This window comes from Hemitrygon akajei, chromosome 31 (assembly GCF_048418815.1).
Source record: "Hemitrygon akajei chromosome 31, sHemAka1.3, whole genome shotgun sequence".
Classification (NCBI taxonomy): Eukaryota; Metazoa; Chordata; class Chondrichthyes; order Myliobatiformes; family Dasyatidae; genus Hemitrygon; species Hemitrygon akajei.
Genome location: NC_133154.1, coordinates 2,338,153 through 2,352,550, shown reverse-complemented (window position 1 = coordinate 2,352,550; position 14,398 = coordinate 2,338,153). Strand labels below are relative to the sequence as shown.

Sequence of the window (14,398 nt, the reverse complement as noted above, 5' to 3'; positions counted from 1 at the left end):
AAGTGGTGGGCGAAGGATATGGAAAGAGAGATGATGGGGAAGGAGGAAGGGACGGGCAAAGAACAGGTTGGGTGCGGAAAGAAGGACGGGTTGAGGAAAGGGTTGGATGGAGAGGAGAAAGGGAATGGGTGGAGGTGCGGAGTGCGGTGATGGAGATTGGGCATGTGGTAGATGGTTGGGGAGTGGAGAAAGCGTAACAAGAGGGAGGTGAGGAGTTGGGAGGAGTGTTCAGTGGGATTAGAGGAGCGAGAGGGGTACCTGGGACGGGGTGAGAGGGTTGTGGAGGGCGGGGGAGAGGGGACGAGGGGATAGGGATGGAAAATGAGCAAAGCGGAGATGGGGAGAGATGAAGGTACAGGGAGAGATGTCCGATAGACAGCAGGAGGGTTGGCGGGGAAAATGGATGAAATATTCCACAGTTCTGCCCAGAAGGATTGTTCCGGACTACCACAGGATGCCCCTCAACGGGCTGTTTTCCAGCCTCTAGAAAAGCAGATGTTTAGGACTGGAGGTGGGGTAGGGGTTTCGCAGAGAGCGGCCTCCTCCGCCCTTTCGGCATTGACTTCTCCATCCCACCCAGCTCGTTCTTACCGGCCATCCTTTCAGAAGGCCGAGGATAACCGCCCGCCCCCTCTACCCCTATCTCAGACTGTTCCCTCCACTTCATTGCCATTAAAAGCTAGACAGCCCTGGGCACCAGACTGGACCCTCCGCTGTCGGGTTTCCAGTACCCCTCACCTCTTTCACATCCCCTTCCCGGTCCAGGCTCTTGCACCTTATTGTCGGCCTGCATTGCACTTTCTCTGTAGTTGTAACACTTTATTCTGCACTCTGTTATTGTTATATCGTGTGCTACCGCCATGCACCGTGTAATGAACTGATCTGTGCCAACAGATTACAAGACAAGCTTTTCACTCTATCTCGGGCCAATAATAAACCAATTCCATTTCCAAACGCTTTTCACGGTATCTCAGTCGACGGGACAATAATGAAACTGATCGCCGGGGCCCATGACCAGCAGCCGACTCGGGAGCATCTCTGGCCCATCATTTCTTGCAGGAAACCGCGGACGGGAAAGAAACTAAACGTCCCGTTGGCGGACGAGGCCGACATCGCGTTAACGCCTCACCTCGCGAACGGCCCTCCGTCAGCGGGACAAAGGCAAACTTTGTTTTCCACCCTCCCGGCACCCACCCGACCCAAACCCAGCCCTCCCCCAAGTTGATCCCATTCCTCCCTACCCACTCTCCCCTCCCCCAATCCCATCCCACCCTCCCTCTCAGATACAATCCCTACTTCCTCCTTTGACCCTCCCTCAATACTTCCTCTTTTCCTCTTCCCTTCCTCCCTCTCTCATACTGATAGACGCTACCTCCTTCCTTCCTCCGACGCTACCGACTCTACCCCTCCCTTTCCTTCCATCTCTCTCCCTCCCTCACTCTCTGCCCCTTCTACCTCTTCACTCTCTCTCCCCTTCCCCTCCCATTCTATTTCCCTCTACACCCCCACCTATCCCTCTATTCCTCCTCCTTCTTTCCCCTTCTCTTCATTGCTCCTCTCCATCTCTACTTCCCTCCACCTCCCTTTCATTCTTCCCCTTCCTTCCCAACATCTGTCCCAACATCTCTTCATCTTCCTTCTCCTCTTTTCCCCACTTTCATTCCCTCCCCTTCTCCTTTCCTTCCTCACTCTTCCTTTCTTCTCTCCTCCACCCACCCACTCACATCCCACCCTCTCACCCCCTCATCCATTTCTCTGCCTCCTCCACACATCTTCGCCGCGTCCTCTTCTGCTCCTTCTTTTCCAGTCTACACCTGTCCTCCCATTCCTTCCTTGCCTCTCCCCTCCTCTCACCCTACGCTCCTTCCCACCCACTATCACCCTCCCCATTTTCTCCATTCTTACCCTTCCACCCCACACCTCTCCTCCATCTCCCTCCAGTTTCTCTCCCATTTCTTCTTCTCTCTATTCCTTTCCTCCTCTCCCTTCTCCAACTTCCAGTCAAGTAAACTCTTAGTCACTCTATCTTGCTGTTCGTTCTCTCACTGTGGCCCAACAGCACAGCTCAACCCCTCTCATCCCCCACCCTTCAAGCGAAATGGCTGAGATTCTGGATCGAAGACCATATGACCCCAGTCCATTGTGTAGATGCAGTTAGGGAGAAAGAGACAGGGGGGGTGGGGAGACACGGAACTGAGGAGTGGGCAAGGGGAAAAGGGTATCACGACGCAGGTGTATTGCAGGGATTAACAGGGAGAGGGGGACGGTCATGGGAAGGGGGTCAAGGAGATGGGGAGGCTTCTGCATTGGTCAACGTCGCGTCATCATTGGGCGGTGCCGTCTTGTCATTGGGCGATGGAGAGCTGCCGTTCTCCGGTCCCTCGTTGTCATTGGCCATTGCTGAGGCGTCTGCCTTCCCATCCATCCCCATCATTTTCTGATTCTCGGCTGCTTGCACCCCGCCGTCATAACTCTCCGGGGAGGACCGCTTGAAGAATCCACACTGGGAACCAGGGAGAAGGGCTGGAGTCAGGGAGTGAGGATCTAACCCAGAGGGAGCGCGGCCAATCCCAGCCCATCTCCAAAGCAACCGTCCAATAAGGGGTCCCTCCGCTCAAACATTCCAGCCGGCGGCCCTTTCTCCCTTCTCGCCGCCCCTCCATTCTCTCTTTTGTAGCTTCCCTTTTTGATCTATCACCTCCTCAATCCACCTCTTAGCTCATCCCTTCTTGCCCCTTATCACCCCTCCCATACTCACTCCTTTCTGCCATTCCTGCGCCACTCTCTCCTTCACTGTTACATCCCGACGGTGCTCCCTGTCAGCTTGACGCTCCCAGCGCAACTCTCCTTTCTCGCTGTCCCCCCCACCCCCACCCCGCCGCCAGCAGCGCTCCCTCGCTCCTCGCCGTCCTTCCCTCCATCCCGGAGATGTAGCGCCCTAACCTTCCAGAGGATGAGGATGACAATGATGAGGAGTAACAGCCCACACCCGCTGCCGATGGCTATCAGCATCTTTTTGCTCTTTGGGTCGACTTGCACCTCCGTCTGTCCCTGCGTGAGGAGTTACACAAACCCCAACTGTGAGCAGACGGTAGAGATCAACGTGAAGGGGCGGAGTGAATGAGTGAATGTGGAAGTGTGGGGTCCTGCTGGGAGTGCGGACGATGGGAGTGAATAGGAAGCTGTGCGTCCCAATAGGAGTGTGTAAGATGGGAGAGGACCAGAAGGGTAGGGTCCCATTGGGAGTGCAGAAGGCGGGAGAGACGGAAAGCTGTAAGATCCCGTTGGGAGTAAATGGAAAGGGGTGCGTCCTAGTGTGTCCGCGGACGGTGGGAGTGAATAGGAAGGGGCGGGAATGTTTAATGAGTGATTTGTGGGGAGATTTTTTGTGGAATGTAGCAGAGACAGGTGGGACTGATTCTTGAACATTCTCACAGCCTCGCCATGCCCAGATCTTGGGATCAGGCTGTGCACGTTCATTACCTCTGCCTTGTGGCTGAGTTTTCCCTTTTGGCTGACGTGGCGGGAGCTGTTCACAGAGAGGAGAGCCGAGCTGGACAGGATCGTCGTGGGCATGTCCCCGCTAGACTGTGGGGAGATGCAAAAAGGGTGGTATCAGAGACTGCTCGAACCCGCTCACAGCTCCCACTCCCAGAAACCTCTTAGCCAAAGCCCGTCTGTGACCCTCCCCCTCTCACAGCACCCCTCCGTCTCCGTGAGCCCACCATTCTCCCCAGCACCTCCCCGTCACCGTCACATCCCAGCAGCTCCCCATCACCCTGACCCCTACCATTCCCCCAGCACCTCTCCGTCACCGTGACACCCCAGCACCTTCCCGTCAACGCGAACCCCACCATTCCCCCAGCACCTCCCCATCAACCTGACCCCCACCATTCCCCCAGCACCTCCCCATCAACCTGAACCCCACCATTCCCCCAGCACAACCCCGTCACCGTGATACCCCTACTCCCTTCCCATCCCCACTTCGCCCCACTTTTCCCCATCCCCTGAATACCAGTAGCTTTACGAAGCCCTTCAGGTAGAATGTGGTCATGCTGTTGGGGTTTGAGTTGAAGTTGCAGACGACCGTCTGGACCTGAGTCTCGGGGATCTCCTGCGGGGTGGGGGGAAGAGCAGGGTCTATGGTCAGCAAAAAATAGAGGAGAACTCCCACCCCACGTCGGAATGTACGAGCAGCGCTTATGGTCCGAGGCTGGGTGCTGGCGGGCCGGTCGAGGGGTTGTGTCTCAGGTGGGGGATGTGTCGAGGAGAGAGGAGTTGGGAACCGAAGGAAGAGACGGAACTTGATGGTACGGGAGAAAGGTACATAGGGAGAGGAGAGATGGGGATGGGGAAAAATGGGTATTGTGGGGAGGGGTCAGTGGGGTGAAGCTCGGGGGGGGGGGGGGTAAGAGTTCAGGGAGTAGTCTGGGATGGGTGGAAAGGGAAGAGAGATTGAGCTGCAGAGGGAAGGGATGATGTAGCCAGGGTAGGAGGAGCTGGGGCAGGTGGGTGAAGAGTGGGTTTTGGGGACAAATGTAGATGGGTTAGTTGTCGGGGCTGGAGAGAGGTGGGGTTTCGGAGGGCTGGGTGCGAGGGTTGGGGGAGAGTGTGGAGCATAAATAGAGAGTGGTGGATCAAGGAGTAGGGAAGGGGCTGTTGGAGTATTGAGGGAGGGAGAAGGCTGAATCTGGGAAGGAGGAGATGGCAGTTTGGGCAGAAAGGGAGGAGAGAGGCGTTCCGGAGCTCCCACCTCTTTCGTTGCCTCTCCCTCCTCACCCTCCGCCCTTTCCGCGGCTCTACCTCCCCACTCTCCCGTTGTCCCGCGCCGAACCCTCTCTCCTTCCCTCTGCCCCGCACTTGCTCCCCCTAACCTTTCCCTTGAGCAGATCCTGGATGGCGTCTTTCGGAGACTCCATGGGGTCGCTACATTTCGGTTTCTGGTCCTGTAGGTGGGAACAGGTCACGTTAGTGTACTCTTTACACAGAACACCCCTCCCTTGGCTGTCTGTAACCTCCCTATCCTTCCCCATAATCCATCACTGGTCGCCTGCAGCGTATCGGGACGCATGGCGGCTTGGTGCGCAACTCCGCTGCACGTGAAACTGCAGAAGGTTGTGGACATAATTCAGCACATTGTGAAAAACAGCTCCACCTCCATGGATTCTGTCTATCAAAGTCCCGACCCACACCGTACATTCTTCTACCCCCCACGTGTCTTCTGCCCCCCACCCCGCCGCCCCCCGCCCATGGTACAGAAGATACAAATTGCGCGTCCCACCAGGCTCAAGGTCGGTCTCTCACGTTGTTATAAGATTATTGAGTGGTCCCCTAGTATGATTTCTCTCAATCCTGACTATCTCCTTCCCCTCATTCCGTGCCTCTCTCCACACTCTCTCTCTCCCCCTCCTCACTTCCCTCTCCACCTCTCGCCCACCCACTCTCCTCCTTATTTCTCTCGCAACATCTTTCTCTCTCTATCCGTCTGTCCCTTATGTACTCCCTACCTCCCCCTCCTCAGCCCTACCCCTGTCTCTCCTCAGTGTCTTACACACCTACCCTCTCTCCTGCTCTCTCCACCACTCCCACTCATTCGCCGTCCCCATTCTCACACTCCTCTCTTCCACTCTCTGCCTCCACTCTCCCTTCCCCATCTCTACTCTCCCCTCCTCCTCCCCTCTACTCGTTCTCCTCCCGTTTACGTGCCTTCTCCCATCTACTCATTCTCTCCTCTCTCTATTTTCCTGCTCCTCGCCCTCTCCTCTCCTTCAATCCCACGGCCCCCCATGTCCTCTCCTCCCCCTTCTCTCTACTCCTCTCTGGTCCATTTCTCCACCCTCTCTCTCTCACTTCGTTCCTCCTCTTCTATCGCCCTACCTTTTCCACCTGGATTTCCCTCTTATTCCTCCCCCGTCCTACACTTGCCCTCTTTGTCTCCCTCCTCTCTTTCTCTCTCTCATCCCACCTTTCTCTTCCTCCCACCCGGATCCCCGTGAGGCTCGATCAGATCCCTCTGTTACTGGGATAATTGGCTGTCTGAACAGCCCAGATCCCTGGAACTCACTGGAGACCCCCCACCTGCGTTCACATCATCCTTGGGTATGGGGTAAAGAGACCGCACTCCAAGTTTAGTGACCGAGACTCACCTCAATGTATTTGTGATCAACCCGCGCACTCCATGAAACAAAGTTCCCGATCTTCGGGGTGAAGGTGAAGTTCAGTATGAGCGGGACAGGGTAGGGGCCCAGATTTTCCACCTGGGAGAAAAGAGAGAAGCGTGAGAAACTTTCGGCAGGACACCGCCCTTTCCCAATCAGTCCCATCGTCTGCGCTTCCGTCGGGACACCGCCCCTTCCCGTTTGCTCCAGTTGTCCGCAATCCCGCCGGGGCCCCATTCCTTCCCGATCATCCATCGTCCGCGGTCTCGACAGGACCTCGCATCTATCGGTCTGGAGGTGGAAGGGAGGAGAGAGGGAGGGGGAGGGCGAAATTGGTAAAGGGTGGTGCGTGGGGAGGTGAATGGAGCCTAGAGCTAGAGAAGTGTGAGAAGGGTAGGGTGGGAGGGGTGGGAGAAGGTGGAGGATGGTGGTGGTTTGGAATTGGCGGCTGCGCAGGTAATGTGGTGGGTGGAGGGAGTGTGGAATTGAGGGGTGAGGTGGAAGGTTGAAGGGGCAGGTGATTAGAGGGTAGAAACGGAGAGGGTATAAAGGGAGGACGGACGGGCTGGAGAGAAGTTGAGGAGAGAGGGATGGGAAGGAGAGGGAAGGGTAAGAGGAGGGGGAGATTGCTCACTGAGGTACTACCTTGTAGGTGTGAGTCACGTCCTTCTGCTGCTGGTCATCCCCTGTGAACCGTATGTAGCGTGTGGTGCTGAGACTGCGAGGAAACAAATTTACAGTCAGTCCGCACATTGACAGACCCTCGACTTTCTTCTCAGTCCCGTCTCCCCATTCCTGTTCCCCTTCTGTATGGCCTTCTCCTCTGTCCATCCCCATCCTGAGTCACCTTCACCCTGCTCGCCTCCATCCCATACCATTTCCCCTCTCTGTCCAATCCCCTGTCCTCTCCCCTCTTTGTCCTCCAATGTCCCGTCCCTTCTCCCCCTCCCGAGTCCACTCCCTTCTACTCCTCTGCTCATTTCTTCCCTTTCCATCTCCCCGTCTCTTCCCCTGTATCCTCAATCTCCCCCTCCACTCAGTTTCCTGCCCTCTCCCCATTCCTCCTGTCCCCTCTATTCTCCCGATCTCACCCACCCCTCAGTCCCCTCCTCACGCGGGTGGGGGGCGAGGCACTGGTGAGACCTCCGGATGCTCACCTGGTCACCACGACCTCGACGGCATACTGAACGGGTATCGTTATGTTGCGGGTGGTCTCGTTAGTAATCCTGTCTGTGTTGGAGCTGGAGGGTGAATTGGGAAATGTAAGAGCGGAATTGGAATTTTAAAGTTGGTTTATTGTCGCCACATGCATCTAAGTTTTGTAATTGGAATGGTTTATTATGATGAAATGTATCGAGGTACAGTGGTCCTGCGTACATGTCAGATCATTACAGTGAATTGAAGTAGAACGTGGAAAAACAACAAAATACAGTTACAGTTTCAGAGAAAGTGCAGTACAGGCAGACAATGAAGTGCAGGATCATTACGAGGAAGATTGTGAGGTCAAGATTCCACCTTATCGTACTACGGGACCATTGAATAGTCTTGTAACAGCGAGATACAAGCTGTCCTTTAGCCTGGGGGTATGTGTTTTCAGGCTTCACTATCTTCTGTCCGATTTGGGTGAAGGGGAGCAGAGGTGATTATCGGTAAATTGTTTTATTATTGTTGGCTGGTGGCATAGTGGCATCAACTCTGCCCTTCGGAGCGAGAACTCCCGAGTTCGAATCCAGCCGGCACCCTTGTATGCTCTCCATCCGTGCTGGGTTAAGAGCAGCGCATCTCTTTAATTAAAAACTCACCCGGCAGAAGGCAATGGCAGACCACTGCTATAACTTGCCTCGTACACGATTCCTCAATACGTCAGAGCGGCGTGGAAGGAAATCACCCGCTAACTGGAAAATTCCGGATGCGACATACCTTTCCTTTCCTTTGTCACATGTACAATGAAAAGTCAGCTCTTCTTCCCCCAGGACGGAAATGTCAGACACAAGGGGTGTTTTAAGGTGATTGGAGGGAAGTATGGTGAGGGTAGGGTGTCAGAGGTAGAGTTTCTTACACAAGGAGTGGTGAGGTAACGCACTTGCGGGGTGCTGGCAGAAACAGACACATTAGGGGTATTTAAAAGACTATGCACATGGACGATAGAAAACTGGAGGGCTGTGTGGGAAGAAAGCATTGGATTGATCTTGGTTAAACCAACATGATGGCCCGAAGTACGGTACCTGTACTGTGCTGCAGTGCTATATGTTACACTGCCTGTAAAAAGTATTCCCCCCACCCCCACCCATGGAAGTTTTCATGTTTTATTGTTTTACAACAGAGTGAATTCAATTTGGCTTTTTGACACTGATCAACGGAAAAAGACTCTTCAGGTCAAAGTGTAAGCAGATCTCTACAAAATGGCCTAAATTAATTACAAATCTAAAACACAAAATAATTGATTGCGCAAGTATTCACCCCCTTCAAGTCAGTATTTAGTAGATTCACCTTTGGCAGAAATCACAACCTTGAGGCTGTGTGGATAGGTCTCTATCAGCTTTGCTGGACACTCGCTGATATTTTCCCCCATTCTTCTTTACAAAACTGTACAAACCTTGTCAGATTGCATGGGGATCATGAGTGAACAGCCCCTTTCATGTCCATTCACAAATTCTCAATTGGATTAAGGTCAGGACTCTGACTTGGCCACTCCAGGACATTAAATTTGTTGTTTCTAAGCCATTCCTGTGTAGCTTTGGCTTTATACTTGGGGTCATTGTCTTGCTGGAAAACAAATCTTCTCCCAAGTCGCAGTTCTCTTGCAGACTGCATCAGGTTTTCCTCCAGGATTTCCTTGTATTTTGCTGCATTCATTTCACCCTCTACCTTCACAAGCCTTCCAGAGCCTGCTGCAGTGAAACACCCCCACAGCACAATGCAGCCACCACCATGCTTCACAATAGGGGTGGTGTGTTTTTGATGATGTGAAGTGTTTGGCTTACGCCAAAGCTCAATTTTGATTTTATCAGAACATAGAACCTTCTTCCAGCTGACTTCCGAGTCTCCCATGCAGCTTCCGGGATACTCCAGCCGAGATTTCATGTCAGTTTTTCTCTTTGCCACTCTCCCATAAAGCTGTGACTGCTGAATCACCCGGGCAACAGTTGTTGTATGCGCAGGCTCTCCCAACTCAGCCACTGAAGCTTGTAACTGCTCCAGAGCTGTCATAGGTCTCTTGGTGGCCTCCCTCACTAGTCCCCTTCTTGCACAGTCACTCAGTTTTTGAGGATGGCTGCTCTGGGTAGATTTACAGCTGCGCCATATTCTTTCCATTTGTTGATGATTGACTTGATTGTACTCCGAGGGATATTCAGTGACTTGGAAATATTCTTGTATCCATCTCCTGACTTCTGGTTTTTAATAATCTTTTTGTGGAGCTGAGCTGCTTGGAGTTTTCTTTTGTCTTGGTGGCGTCATTTTTGCCAGGATACTGACTCACCAGCAGTCGGACCTTCCAGATACAGGTGTGTTTTCACTTCAATCAGTTGAACCACCTTGACTGCACACAGATCTCCAAAAACATTCTCCATTTAGCTTCTAAAACCGACTGGCTGCACTAGTGATGATTCGGTGTGTCATATTAAAAGATTTGAACACTTATGCAATCAATGATTTTGTGTTTTATATTTATACTTAATTTAGATCACTTTGTAGAGATCTGTTCTCACATTGACACGGAAGAGCCCTTTTCTGTTGATTAGTGTCAAAAAAGTCAAATTAAATCCACTGTGATGCAATGTTGTAAAACAATAAAATATGAAAATTTCCGGGGGGGGGGGGGTGAATACTTTTTATAGGCACTGTGTATGTTCTGTCTCCTCTACGCATCTCTTCCAATGAGAAGAGGTGGTGCTGTTGGAGGTGGGGGTGGAAGGTTAAACGCAGAATTAACGACGGGTGGGCAAGTACCTGAGGGCTTCCACCTCTATCTTCGCCTCGTCTCCCCAGTCCGGTGGCCCCTGAATATGGAAGCTCAGACTCAGGTCCATCTGGAAAGGAATGGAGAGGTGGATCTGAGTGCAGCCGCCTGCCTGGAGGTGAAACGGGTGAGACTGGAGGGGTGAAGGAGGAGGTGGGTCTCATCGTTGTAGGGAACGACTCCATGGTTTTATAACAGTGGATAGATTGAGATTGCGGGTGGAGAGGAGTGAGGGAGAGAGGGAGCGAGCTGGAAGAAAAGCAGATGGGGTGGGGTTGTGGGAGAAACCGGGCCAGGAGGAGGAAGAAGAAGAGAATCAGTGGGGAGGGAGGGAGGAGTGGGCGGGGGATCAGTCAGACTGGGAAGGGTGGGGAAGCAGATGAAGGAGGGGAGGATGAGACCGGGAGGGGTAAGAGGTGGGTCAGACCTGGGGGCTGACACGGAGGAGATGAAAGTCAGATCGGGAGGAAGAAGGGGGTGAGATTCAGACAAGGGGAGGAAGGGAGGAGAGAGGGGATTTTCGAGGGTGTAACCTGATACTGGTGTCTTACCTCTTGGTGCTGCCTGAAGATGGGGTGACTGATGTAACAAACTACCATCCCGCGATCGACCCGGTCTGGATCCGGACTGGAGCTGCACTCCACCCTACTGTCCTGGGAAAAGAGGTGGAGAGTGTGTGGGTTGAGGTGAACTCGAGGAGGGATGGGTGAAGAGGAGTGGGACGACGAGGGAGAGCGAGGGGCGAATAGAAATACCTGTGGGGGGAGACAGAGTGCTTCCTCTAAGTGGGAGGAGCAAGGTCGGTTGAGGACGGATAACTTTCTTAGGGAGCCGAGGTTGAGTCTGGAGGCAAATGGGAAGGAAGCAGTGAAGAAGGAGGGCGAGGAAGGGGTCGGCGATGAGGGAACAGCGTTGAGAAGGGAGGCGAACCGCAGGTGATTGAGGCAGAGAGGAATGTGGTTCCGTGGGAGGGTGGAGAATGATGAAGGAGCTCGGGGAGAGGGACAGAGGTAAATGCGGAAGTCCCGTGGGAAGGACGGGGAGGAGTAAAGGAACGCTGCGAGTAGGAGGCGGAGGGGAATTAAGGAGTTCCGCAGGAGATTAGAGAGGAGTAGGAGTTCCAGGTAAGAGAGAGAGAGAGAGAAATGAGAAAGCTTTGGTGAACTGTCAGAAAGGAATGAGAGCGCAAGGTGGGAGGACAGAGAGGAACGAGGGAACTCCTTGGGAGTGCATGTGTGAGCCGGCGAGGAACGAAGGAAATCCGCAGGAAGGTCAGAGGAATGATGGAGCGCCAGCTGTGTTTCGGGGAATCCCTCGCTCACTCCTTCAGTTTCCCCTCACCTTGGTGCTAGAAATGCGGCGTTGCTGGAGGCCCGGTGGGTGCCAGATGCGGAGGGAGGTGTTGTAGGAATCTTCGCCCCGGTTCTCCAGCCACAGCTTTAGGTCCAGAATGTTGTCCCGTCCCAGTACGAGGGTCCCTCTGACAGTGAGAAAGGGATAGAGAATTAGTATGGTGGTGGCAAGAGGGATAGGACAGTCTAGGAGGGGGTGGGGTCTTGAAGAGAGGCAGAATCAGTGCGTGGAGGAGGGTTGAATTGGTACGACGATGTCAGTGTGGGGAAAGGAGACACTTTGGGGAAGTGGGTTTGGTGGGGAAGTCATTGTGGAGGGGGGGGGGGTCGATGTGTGTGGGGACTCGTGTGTGTGGGGTGTTGTGTGTGGGAGAAAGTCGGTGTGAGGCGATTCAAATGGGGAAGGGATTGGGATGGGAAAGGGACAGGGACAGGAGAAGCACTCTTCCCTCTCTTGCATCTTTCTTACCCGCTGTACTGCGCATTGAGAAAAAGGTAATCTGTACATTCATCGTCCTCCCCACAGTTTCTCTCCATACGGAGCTGAAGAGTAAATGGCAGAGGATGAGTGTCTGATCAGGAAACTCCTCCGCACCCCTCAGAGAGACTTCCCTCCCTTCCCTCCTTCCCCGTTCCCTCAGCACTGTCCACCACTCTCCTCCCTCCCCTATCCCCTTCGCGTTCTTCCCTCCGCTACTTCCTCTTATATCCTCTCTCGTCTCTCCCTCCCTCCCCTTTATCCTCTCCCCGCTCTCCCCTTCCTCATCCTCTCTCTACCCTCTTCCCTCCCCGCTCCTCTCTCCAACACCCCTCTGCATCCTACTCACTTCCCCGGCGAATGCCATCTTCCTCTTCCCCCCTCGCCACACCTTACCTGATGTTTGAGGAAGGTGTGACAGCGGTGGCTCAGGACGGGAAGGAGATGCTCCACCACTCCTTCCGACTGCGGGTAGGGTATCACTGAGAAGTTGACATCGAGCTCCAGGGGGGTTAGCGAGTCCTCGACGCAGGCCTGGGGATTGAGCGCGGGAGAGGAGGCCAATCAGTGGGAGACAGAGTTGGACCTGATTCCACACGCTCCAGTCTCTGCCGACATTACCAAGATCCCCATTCTCAGAATTCCCGGGATTTCACTGTCAGAATTCCTATGATTCCACCATCTGGCGCCCCGGCATCCCACAGCTCGTTTCTCAGGATCCATCCCATGACATTCCCATGATCCAGTTACAGAATTTTCGGGATCACAGAGCCTACGTTTCGGCGTCCCATTACATAATTCCTATAATTCCAGCGCAATCATTTCCAGAAGACTATTGCAGAATTCCTGTGGTTCTAGCCCCTGTAATTACCAGGGTCCATGTACTAGAATTGCCGGGATCCCTGCACCTGGAGTTCCTGGATATTACCACTGCCTGATGTTCCTGGGATCCCACCGCCCTCATTTCCAGCAAAGTGTTCCTCGGGTTCCATTGCCTGATGCTCCAGGAATTACATCGCCCGGCACTCCCGGGATCGCACAACCTCTCGTTCCCGGGATCCCAGCACCCTGATAGGGATATTCGACCACCAGAATTCCCGGTATCTAACCATCGACAGATGTCTTAGATTTCAATAACTTCCTATTCCCTGTATCCTACCACTGCCAGCATTCCAGGAATCCCACACACTCCTGTTATCAGCATCTCGGTGCCCAGCGTTCCCGGGACGCCACTGAGGAAGACGGAATAGTGAGGAGTGTCGAGGAACAGAGAGACCTCAGTATAGGAGGGTATACGTCAATGTGTAACGGTAGGACACGCACTACAAGGGTTTGACCAAATTCCCCTCGGGAAGACAGAGTAATTCGGACCACAGAGGCCATATTTTGAGGAGTAGTGTTAACGGGTGGTAACACTCACCAGCAACCAAATGTTGTGCTGGACGCACGTGCTGTCTCCGGACAGGTTGAGGGAGCGGGTGAAAGGGTGTTTGCTTGTCTCCAGCTGAGCCCTGGGAGAGGGACGATTCCTGTCCAGGTCCAGCTGGTAAGTCAAGTTCACACTCAACGCATCTGGAGGCGGTAGAAGTGGGAAGAGTTAACACAAACGATAGAACAGTATGATTCGGCCCACTCTGTTGTGCCGACATTGTAACCTACTCCAAGATCAATCAAACGCTTCCCATCTACAGTCCATCCACTTTTCCTTGAAACACGACCTTATCAAAAAGTGTCTTAGATATCGCTAGTGAATATGCCTCTGAAACACCCCCCAATCCGGCAGCGAATTCCACACACCCACCACCGTGTAATAAGTACCTTCGCTTCACAGAGTAAAGCCCTGGCTCGCTTGACGTTTCCTCATCAGACCCGTCTCCTTCAGGTCCGGTGACAGAACCCAGAAAAAACAAGACTCATCTCAGGCACCAAGAGGGCCAAGTCTACGCACAAAAATATTCATAATCGCCTGTCCGATAACCCCCGGCGTGCGGGGCTGGGCATTAAAGGGATCACTGACTGCGCCAGGAAAAAACAGCGGCAACGGTAGAAGGCTCTCCAACTGGTAGTCAAAACTGTTCAACGCATCAGTGGCACTCGCAGCCTATCCCTCAACAAGGCCATACAGAAAGGTACCGGAAAGGAGCCAGCAATGTCATGAAAGATCCCAGCCACCCTCCTAATGGACTGTTTGTCCCACTAACTTCAGAGAGGAGACTACGTAGCATCCACGCCAGGACCCCTAGACTCAAAATCAGTTACTTTCCCCAAAGAAATAAGGCTGACAAACACAGTTACCCACCAACCCACACAACTCCCCGTCACCATTACTTTATCACTTCCTGTCAGAGTAACGTTATGTATAGATGCCCCTGTGCTTAGCGACTCTTTACATACGACCAATCTATCTATATCAGCCATCTTATCAAGTCAAGTCGAGTCAAGTCAACTT

At 53.4% G+C, this 14,398-nt stretch overlaps 1 protein-coding gene across 5 annotated transcripts in view; it reads right to left on the bottom strand.

Moving 5' to 3' along the window:
• Nucleotides 1-1,296: 1,296 nt before the first annotated feature.
• The window catches only part of LOC140719492 (integrin alpha-D-like), an 82,557-nt gene continuing 69,455 nt past the window's right edge, over nt 1,297-14,398 (bottom strand). For 4 of the 5 annotated variants that reach the window (XM_073034204.1, XM_073034202.1, XM_073034206.1 and 1 more), the window contains exons 18-31: nt 13,370-13,521; nt 12,346-12,483; nt 11,941-12,014; nt 11,461-11,599; nt 10,671-10,772; nt 10,110-10,189; nt 7,316-7,399; nt 6,804-6,876; nt 6,147-6,257; nt 4,875-4,946; nt 4,016-4,114; nt 3,484-3,588; nt 2,944-3,051; nt 1,297-2,503 (exon numbers count right to left, since the gene is read on the bottom strand). In XM_073034204.1, the coding sequence (XP_072890305.1) occupies nt 2,282-2,503; nt 2,944-3,051; nt 3,484-3,588; nt 4,016-4,114; nt 4,875-4,946; nt 6,147-6,257; nt 6,804-6,876; nt 7,316-7,399; nt 10,110-10,189; nt 10,671-10,772; nt 11,461-11,599; nt 11,941-12,014; nt 12,346-12,483; nt 13,370-13,521 (1,559 nt within the window). In that variant the 3' untranslated portion in view covers nt 1,297-2,281. Of the gene's footprint in view, nt 2,504-2,943; nt 3,052-3,483; nt 3,589-4,015; nt 4,115-4,874; nt 4,947-6,146; nt 6,258-6,803; nt 6,877-7,315; nt 7,400-10,109; nt 10,190-10,670; nt 10,773-11,460; nt 11,600-11,940; nt 12,015-12,345; nt 12,484-13,369; nt 13,531-14,398 lie in introns of all 5 variants that reach the window. The other variant, XM_073034207.1, reaches the window with a different exon arrangement.